Raw genomic sequence first — 9173 nt, forward strand, 5'->3', positions numbered from 1 at the left:
TGCATTAAACTCAGAAGTGTAAGGTTTGGGTACATTTTTACAGCTCCTTGTCTGCTGCTTTTGAAAGGATCTAGACATAGAAAAATATCCTAAAAAAGCAAAGTCTATAGAACAGGAGATACTGGTGGGACAACACCGATGGGCTGAGAGCACACAGCATATGGCAGCTTGGACACCACCTCAAGTAGGTTTTGGAGTTGATATATTCATTTACATTACTAGATTAGGGGATGTGTTTTGCTGAAATTTTAGCTCCTGCCAAACTGAACACATGGGAAAAACAAAACTTTCATTCAGTATGCACTGGTGAGGATTTTTTGGCAAGCAGACTCATGGAAGTGTCTTCAGGCACAGGACTGGATCCTTCAAGGAACCTCACTGAACTTTAAAGCACCTGTCTGAGTGTCCCTAGGATGAGTGAGAAGGCCTTAGAAAGGATGGAGTACTCACTCTCTCAACTCCAAATCATCCAATACAGATTTGACTTAGTATTTTTGAGCCCTTCAAAGCTTTCCTGGCCAGTCAGCTCTCTGCAGCAGAGGGAGGATCAGTGTTTTTGCAATATCCTCCCTTGTTTGGGGTGCTTTTAGAAGACTGAGGGAACTTTTGTTCCTTGAGGGCTTTTATCCCTTACTGGGACTATTTTATTCTTATCCCTTAATAAAAAACCCTTTGCAAACGAAACAGTGCCAGGTTTTTTTGGTTCTGTTTAGTTTTTGAGATTGACTCTCAAGGGACCATTTGAAGGCAAATGAGTTGCTGCTGATTTCAGTGTAGCCGTGGCAGCATTTGTGCCCTTTCCCACATGTTGCTCGTCTGTGTCACAGCCCCCTGTTTAGATGGCCACCAGCCAGGACTTCTCCCAAGGAGGCCATGCCAGCTTCTGTGGAGGCCCCGTGCCCTTCCTGCTGCTGCTGTGCCGGCAGCTGAGGGGGTTCCTTCTGCTGCCATGAGCGGATACAGGAGGGGAGTGTTTGCTCCTTTTTGGAGCTGTTCCTAAAGTTCACATCCATCTGTCTCAGATGCTTTAGGGAATGCATTCCTTCCAACCTGGGGCAGGTTGGCCAGGTTGGGGGAGGCCCCAGGGCACGTGTCCGTGTGTCACAGGGCCCTTTGTGACATGGTGGCCGTCACCAATGGGATGGGACAGGGCAGGGTGTCCAAGGGCCCTTTGTGACACATCCTGATATAGGTGTTTGTCGTCAACGCGGCCGCGCCACAGTGCTCAGAGCACGCGTCTGGTCAGGACGGGAGAGAGCGGTGCTGTGAGGAGTCTCCTCGCAGCCAACTCGTTCGTTGCTGACCCGAAGCGATTCTGAGTGTTTTTTTTCTTGCAAGTTCCCTCGAGGCCAGACCACAGGAGTTGGTGACCCGGAGGTTTTTCCGAGGCATCTGCACTCCCTGTGGGAGTGGCCCTCGAGGCCAGGCCACGGGCCTTGGTGACCCGGAACTTTTCTGGGCATCACCAGTGCCTGTGGAAGGTGCCTACGAGGCCAGACCACGGGACTTGGTCACCTGCAGTCCCTGTGGAAGGTGTCCTCGAGGCCAGACCACGGGACTTGGTCACCTGCAGTCCCTGTGGAAGGTGCCTTTGAGGCCATTTTGTGAGATTTGCCCACCAGGGTATTTTCCAAGGCATCTCTCGTGCAAGTTCCCTTGATACCACACTGTGGGATGGCAGGGAGATGCTTCAGCCTGTTCAGGCTGCTCAGGAGGAAGAACAGGAGAGGCCCAGGGGTGGCCCCAGCACAGCAAGCTGAGGAGCCCCTGCAGCAGGGTGAGTGCTGGAGCTGGGCCACAGGGCTGGTGGCTGCAGCCAGCTTGGCCCCTTCCTGTCCCGTTCCACCCAAGGACAGGGAGGGGGGAAGAGGGGCCCAGGCTGACCCCCCAGCATCCCTGCTCCATCCACTGGGCACCCCAGGAGTGCCTCTGGAGTGCAGGGCTGGGCTGTGTTCCCTGGCCTCTCCTGCAGCCCCTCAGCTCTGCCTGCGCTCGCTCTTTGACAGATCCAGGCCAGGAGCGGACAGAGGAGCAGGACCGTCCTAGTGGCCGCTTCCGCAGAGCAGTTCAGGTACCTGCAGCCATCCCCCCCTGGGCTGGGCCTGCTGTCCCTGCTCAGCCTGGCACTGCTGGTGCAGCACTCCCTTGGACTTCCCTCTCTTCCCTGCCCTTTCTTCTCCTGCAGAGGTTGCTGAAAATCATGCGCATTCGGCGTAGAACACCCAGGACCACAGCACCTGAGCTCATGGCAGAACCTGACACCAGGCCAGCTGAGCTCAAGGAGAAGCCTGATGGCAGCACCGAGCCGATTGATCACACGGCAACCTCTGACACCGCTGTGACCGAGGACACGGCCAACCCTGACACCGCACTGGCCGATCTCATTGCGAAGGATGACACAGAACCCACTCATTGCACAGCAAAGCCCGACACCGCTTTGGCTGAAGACACAACTGGCTCTGACACCGCAGCCACTGATGTCATGGCCAAGGCCGACATGGCGCCGATGCCAATCGATGGCACATCACACTCTGACGGGGCACCGATGGACGGCACAGCAAAGCCTGACACCGCTTTGGCTGGTGACACAAGCGGCTCCACCACTGACCTCGTGGCACAGGCTGACATCACACCGATGCCGACTGAGGGCACAGCAAGCTCTGATGAGGCACCGATGGATGACGCAGCAAACCCTGAGACTGCCATGATCGATGCTGAAACCACAACAAGTGATCTCATGGCAGAGGGTGACACCACGAGTGAGGGCATCGGAAACGCTGACACCACATCAGCTGAGAGTGTGACTGATGCTCCCAATCGGCACTTTTTGGAGGGGAAAGGTGTCTCCAGTTGGATGCCAGTAAGCAGCCTGTGGCCAGGGTTTAAGTCCCCCAGGGGTCTCGTGGCCTCTCAAGCCGGGTCCGCTGGCCTCCTAAGCCTTTGAGGCCAGCAGAGTGTGGTGGGAAGGGAAGCACTTCTCGGGGAAGCTGGGCAACCTGGTCCCTCTGGCAGCTCCCCAACTCTCCTCCACTGTCTCTCCAGGTGCCATCCATCGTTTGGTCCATCCACCACGACCTCACATTCCCCATGGTTCCTCACACTGACATCTGCAGGCTTGCTGAGGCACAGCCACGTGACATGGTGATGACTCTCCTGCGCTGTGCCCCAGAGTGTGACAGGTACAGGGCCCAGTTGCCTTGCTGGCTCAGGAATCACCAACCCTTAGAACCCCTCATCCTGGAGAGCCTGTCCCATGTGGTCTGCCAGACAGATGGAGACTTCCAGGACCCTCCGGCCCCTCCATTTCCCAGCCTGTCAGCCCCCAATCCTACTGCCATGTGGCATCCCTGCCCCTCAAGGCACCGTGGCTCTGTCACATGGGTCACCACAGTTGCGCAGGCCACAGTGCCGGGGCTGAGACCCCCCTGACCCAGAGCTCTGGTTCCACAGAGCTGCTGCAATGATGTGGAGAAGCATCGCCTCCTCGGGAACAACAGTGGAGAAGGTGCTGCCAGTACTGCTCTGCGTGATGGAGGATTGGCCAGTGCACGGAATGTCCACCTCTGATGGTGACAACAGAGACGTGTTTGCCCTGGCTGTGAGTTTCTAGAAGTGGCCTTTTCTCCTCCCCACATCGCCTCTCCAGTGACTCTCCATCCTCCCCCACCCCTGCATCTCCCTGACTCAGGCCTGGGGCTGCAAATGTGGCTGAGGGGCAGGTTCAGGGACAACAGGCAGGCTGCTCCCCCTGCCTCTCCCCTGGCCTCTCCCTCCCACACTCGGGCCCTGACGCATGGACCGCTCGCACTGAGCGCTGTCTCTGTGTGCTTTGATTGCAGGCAACCCTGGCACTGTGGTTGATCATCCAGGAGCCCACGTGCCAGGACGCAGTCATGAATTACGTCCCCCGCCTGCTCATGGCTCTGCTGTTCCAAGTGTCCATGAGCACAGAGCAGGTGCCAGAAGAGGTGAACACCTTCTGGAGGGGATGCCTGGAGCAACACCGCCTCCCCACCCAGCTCAACAGGTGCTCCATCCCTGTCCTCTCTCCCTGCCATGCCCTCAGGGCTGGGGCCAGGGCTCCCAGCATGACCCGGCCTTTGCTCTGCACACAGGTTTTTGGTCCAGACCATCAAGGCCCTGCTCTGCCATCTGCCATGGGAGGATATTTGGATGGCAAGGAAGCGCAGGCTTGCCTGGGACCCACTTGTGAATTCTGACAATCATCACTATGCAGTGGGTCTGCATGTCAGGTGAGACAATCTTGTCCCTGCTGCTCCCATCATCTCTGCCCTGGGCACAGGGCACCCCACACAGCTCCCGTGGGCGTAGGCCAAAGGGCCTTGGCCCCAAGGGATGGCCGAGCAGCTTGGAAAAGGCTGCGGGAGGTGGGTGCACAGGAGGTGGGAGCCACCTGCCATAGTGCCCACATCCCATCCTGAGCTGCTGGGAAAAGACCAGGACTCTGTGAGTCAGTGCTGGGAGAGCTTTGCTCAGGGTTCATGCTTTTCCCCCCGACAGGGAGATGCGCCGCCAATTGACCCCCTCCCATTCCCCACTGGCAATCCACCTACTGGGGATGCTCAGCACTGAGGACCCTCGTTGGGAGCTGCCTGCCCTGGAGTTCCTTGTGGAGGTGAGCCCGATGGCGAGCGCTGCCTGGCCCGGCTGCCTCCCCCTCTCTGCCCTCTCACAGCCGCAGCTGCCCGGGACGGTGCCTGCGCCCTGTGCTGCTGCCTGGGCCCAGCCCTGGTGGCTAAGGGCTCCTGCTTCCAGGGCACCCCATCACTGCTCTCTGCCTTCCAGGTCCTGGACTATCTGGACGCAAGGAGATGTCAGAGCAGTGTCGAGCAGATCCTGTCAGGGCACCTGCAGAGCGAGTGCCCAGAGAGACGCCGCCTGGCTCTCCGAGGCCGCATGGTGCTCTGGATGGATCTGTCAATGGTGAGAAGGGGACACCCGGCTCAAGCCACACGGGCAGCCTGGGGTTGGGGAAGGCAGTCCCTTGGGCTTGGCTGGGCTTTGGGAGCTGTGGATGCTCCTCCCAGTTCTCCTGCCTCCCTCTTCTGCTGCCCGGGCCCTGTAGGACAGGCCTTTGGCCTCTGGGCCCCGGGGCAGCAGCGTGGGGTTGCACCGCCAGAGAGCTGTTGGTGGGGCAGCTGTTCAGGACTTCACAGCACAGCACTGTGTTCCACACAGGCCAAAAGCATCTGCAGCCTGTCTCAACACCTCCTGGAGCTGCTGCCTGATGAAGATGGAGACGTGGTCATGATGACCCTCTCTGTGTTTGTGAATGTGCTCCGGGACAAAGACATTCAGGCATTCATCTCCACTGCCCCCAAGCTGGCTGAGGCGCTCCGGCCACTCTTTGACAACGTAAGGCTCTGTGCCCCCCAGCCACGGGTACTGGCTGCTGCCAGGAAACTTTGTGCTCTGTGGATGTTCAGGCCTGTGCCTGGACCTGGTGGGCCTGGAGCATCCAGTGCTGAGGTCTTTTTCTCCTCTTTTTCTCCTCTGCACCCATGTGTAGCTGTCCTCCTTTTGCTTCTTCCAAACGGTGATGGAGGTACTGGTGGAAGGGGGAACAAAGCCCTTGGAGATGCAGATGCATCAGAGCCTGGTGCTGTGGTTCTTCCTGCAGTATGATGAGCACCAGTGCGTGGCAGAGGTGAGCACTTATGGGCTCTGGGGTCCCCGTGGCAGTTGCTGGGCTGCCTCCTGTCCTGGGGTTTTGTGGGGTCCAGCCTCCTCCTGGCCAGGGACCAAGACCTGGCCACAGAAACTCAATACAGCTGCCATTCCAGATTTTTAGGGAGGGGAAGTGTGTCTCTAAGTAAGCAGCCTGTGGCCACGGCTCAAGTGCCTCGGGGGTCTCGTGGCCTCTCGTGCCGGGTCTGCTGGCCCCTAAGCCTTTGAGGCCACACTGTGTTGTGGGAAGGGAAGCACTTCTCAGGGAAGCTGGGCAACCTGCTCCCTCTGGCACCTCTTCAACTGTCCCCCACTGCCTCTCCAGGTGCCGACCATCGTGAGATCCATGCACCAGTGCCTCACCTCCCACATGGCTCCAGGTGTCAGGATGCACACCAACATCTGCAGGCTCGCTGAGGCACAGCCACGGGATGTGGTGATGACTCTCCTGCGCTGTGCCCCAGAGTGTGACAGGTACAGGGCTCTGCTGCCTTGCTGGCTCAGGGATCACCAACCCTTAGAACCCCTCACCCTGGAGAGCCTGTCCCATGTGGTCTGCCAGACAGATGGTGACTTCCAGGACCCTTGGGCCCCTCCATTTCCCAGCCTTGGCCTGTCAGCCCCCGATCCTACTGGATGTGCCTCCCTGCCCCTCAAGGCACCGTGGCTCTGTCACCTGGGTCCCCACAGCTCCCCAAGCCATGGTGCCGGGGCTGAGACCCCCCTGACCCAGAGCTCTGGCTCCACAGAGCTGCTGCAATGATGTGGAGAAGCATCGGCGCCTCAGGAACAACAGTGGAGAAGGTGCTGCCAGTACTGCTCAGAGCGATGGAGGATTGGCCAGTGCACGGAATGTCCACCTCCGATGGTGACAACAGAGACGTGTTTGCCCTGGCTGTGAGTTTTGAGAAGTGGCCTTTTCTCCTCCCCACATTGCCTCTCCAGTGACTCTCCATCCTCCCCCACCCCTGCATCTCCCTGACTCAGGCCTTGGGCTGCAAATGTGACTGAGGGGCAGGTTCAGGAGCACCAGGCAGGCTGCTCCCCCTGCCTCTCCCCTGGCCTCTCCCTCCCACACTCGGGCCCTGACACATGGACCTCTCGCACTGAGCGCTGCCTCTGTGTGCTTTGATTGCAGGCAACCCTGGCACTGTGGCTGATCATCCAGGAGCCCAAGTGCCAGGATGCACTCATGAATTACGTCCCCCACCTGCTCATGGCTCTGCTGTTCCAAGTGTCCATGAGCACAGAGCAGGTGCCAGAAGAGGTGAACACCTTCTGGAGGGGATGCCTGGAGCAACACCACCTCCCCACCCAGCCCAACAGGTGCTCCATCCCTGTCCTCTCTCCCTGCCATGCCCTTGGGGCTGGGGCCAGGGCTCCCAGCATGACCTGGCCTTTGCTCTGCACACAGGTTTTTGGTCCAGACCATCAAGGCCCTGCTGTGCCGGCTGCAGTGGGATAATGAGGTGGTGTCAGTGGAGCGCAAGTGTGGCTGGGACACGCTCCTCTGTGCTGACACCCAGCACTATGCAGTGGGGCTGCTGGCCAGGTGAGACACCCTCGTCCCCGCTGCCCCCATCATCTCTGCCCTGGGCACGGGCCACCCCACACAGCCTGCTGGGGGAGCTTTGCCCACCCTGCTCAGGCTCCATGGTTCCTTCTTTCCCCCTGACAGGGACATGCGCCACGTCTTGGTCCCTTTCTATTCCCCCATGGCCATCCACCTGCTGGGGCTGCTCAGCACTGAGGACCCTCGTTGGGAGCTGCCTGCCCTGGCCTTCCTTGTGGAGGTGAGCCCGATGGTGAGTGCTGCCTGGCCCGGCTGCCTCCCCCTCTCTGCCCTCTCACAGCCGCAGCTGCCCGGGACGGTGCCTGCGCCCTGTGCTGCTGCCTGGGCCCAGCCCTGGGCGGCTCTGGGCTCCTGCTGCCCGGGCACCCCGTCACTGCTCTCTGCCTTCCAGGTCCTGGACTATCTGGACAGGAGTAAATGTCATGACATGGTCCTGCCCATCCTGTCGAGGAACCTGCGGAGCCAGTGCCCAGAGAGGCAGCGCCTGGCGCTCAGAGGCCTCCTGGTGCTTGCTGTGGATCCCTCAATGGTGAGAAGGGGGCACCCGGCTGAAGCTACATGGGCAGCCTGGGGTTGGGGAAGGGAGGTGCTTGGGTTTGGCTGGGCTTTGGGTGCTGTGGCAGCTGCTCCCAGTTCTCCTGCCTCCCTCTTCTGCTGCCCAGGCCCTGTGGGACAGGCCTTTGGCCTCTGGCCCTGGGGCCGCAGCGTGGGGTTGTGCCAGCACAGAGCTGTTGGTGGGGCAGCTGTTCAAGGCTTGACAGCACAGCACTGTGTTCCACACAGGCCGAAAGCATCTGCAGCCTGTCTCAACACCTCCTGGAGCTCCTGCCTGATGAAGACGGAGAGCTGGTCGTGATGACCCTCTCTGTGTTTGAGAGTGTGCTCCGGGATGAAGACATTCGGGCATTCATCTCCACTGCCCCCAAGCTGGCTGAGGCGCTCCGGGCACTCTTTGACAATGTAAGGCTTTGTGCCCTCCACCTCCAGGCCCTGAGTGCTGCCATGAAACTTTGCCCTGTGGATGTTCAGGCCTGTGCCTGTTCCTGGTGGGCCTGGAGCATCCAGTGCTGAGGTCTTTTTCTCCTTTTTTGCCCCAGGACAACAGCCACGTGCAGCTGCTCTCCATTCGCCTCTTCCGAGAGGTGATGGAGGTGCTGGCGGAAGAGGGAACACAGCTCTTGGAGACACAGGTGCACCAGAGCCTGGTCCCACTCTTCATCCATGGGCATGATGAGAACCAGTGCGTGGCAGAGGTGAGCACTCGTGGGCTCTGGTGTCCCCGTGGCAGGGGCTGGGCTGCCTCCTGCCCTGGGGCCTCAAGGGCTCCAACCTCCTCCTGGCCTTGGAGCAGGGACGCAGGGGCTGTGCCCTGGGCTGTGGTGCCATGTCCTGCTCTCTGCTGCTCTGCAGGCCTCTCGAGAAGTGCTGCTTTGCGCTGCAAGGTTCCTCAAGAGAAGGGACCTGGAGAAGCTGCTGAGGAAAGAGCAGCACTTCAAGTTCTGTGATTGCCTGGTAAGGATGACCCCAAAGGCCCAGCCCCAGGCTGGACAAGCCCCAGGCCCCGATGCCCTGTGTGCGGGGCTGGCCCTGTGCCCCTGGCACTGCTGCAGCCACAGACACCCCCCTGCTCTCTGCAGATGGATAGGGACGTGAGCCGAAGGGCTGAACACCTGCACCAGGCCCTGCCCTACCTACAGAGCCCACAGCAGCCCCTGCGAGAGGCGGCCGTCAGGTTCATGGGTGAGCCACTAGCCCGCGGTCCCTCCCTGCCCCGCTGCAGCTCGGCCCCAGCCCCTCCTGCTCCAGCAGCAGCAGGATGCGGCCCAGGGATGGTCTGGGGAGCCCCGAGTGCCCTGGTGGCTGCTGCCGCCCTCTGCCAGCTGCACCCTTGGGTGTCCCGATGCAGGAAGGC

At 60.0% G+C, this 9173-nt stretch overlaps 1 protein-coding gene across 1 annotated transcript; it reads left to right on the forward strand.

Moving 5' to 3' along the window:
* The first annotated feature begins 1016 nt into the window (after nucleotides 1-1016).
* LOC113956228 lies at nucleotides 1017-8914 on the forward strand. Its single transcript, XM_027662525.1, has 20 exons — nucleotides 1017-1777; nucleotides 2007-2071; nucleotides 2186-2860; nucleotides 3043-3179; nucleotides 3451-3598; nucleotides 3840-4027; nucleotides 4116-4253; nucleotides 4522-4636; nucleotides 4807-4944; nucleotides 5200-5376; nucleotides 5531-5668; nucleotides 6014-6162; nucleotides 6438-6585; nucleotides 6827-7014; nucleotides 7103-7240; nucleotides 7367-7481; nucleotides 7653-7790; nucleotides 8045-8221; nucleotides 8359-8514; nucleotides 8672-8914. The coding sequence occupies exons 1-20, from the start codon at nucleotides 1675-1677 to the stop codon at nucleotides 8912-8914; spliced, it is 3474 nt and encodes a 1157-aa protein (XP_027518326.1). The 5' UTR covers nucleotides 1017-1674.
* Nucleotides 8915-9173: the final 259 nt, after the last annotated feature.

Source organism: Corapipo altera, unplaced genomic scaffold (assembly GCF_003945725.1).
Source record: "Corapipo altera isolate COAL_440 unplaced genomic scaffold, ASM394572v1 169, whole genome shotgun sequence".
In the NCBI taxonomy this organism is placed as follows: Eukaryota; Metazoa; Chordata; class Aves; order Passeriformes; family Pipridae; genus Corapipo; species Corapipo altera.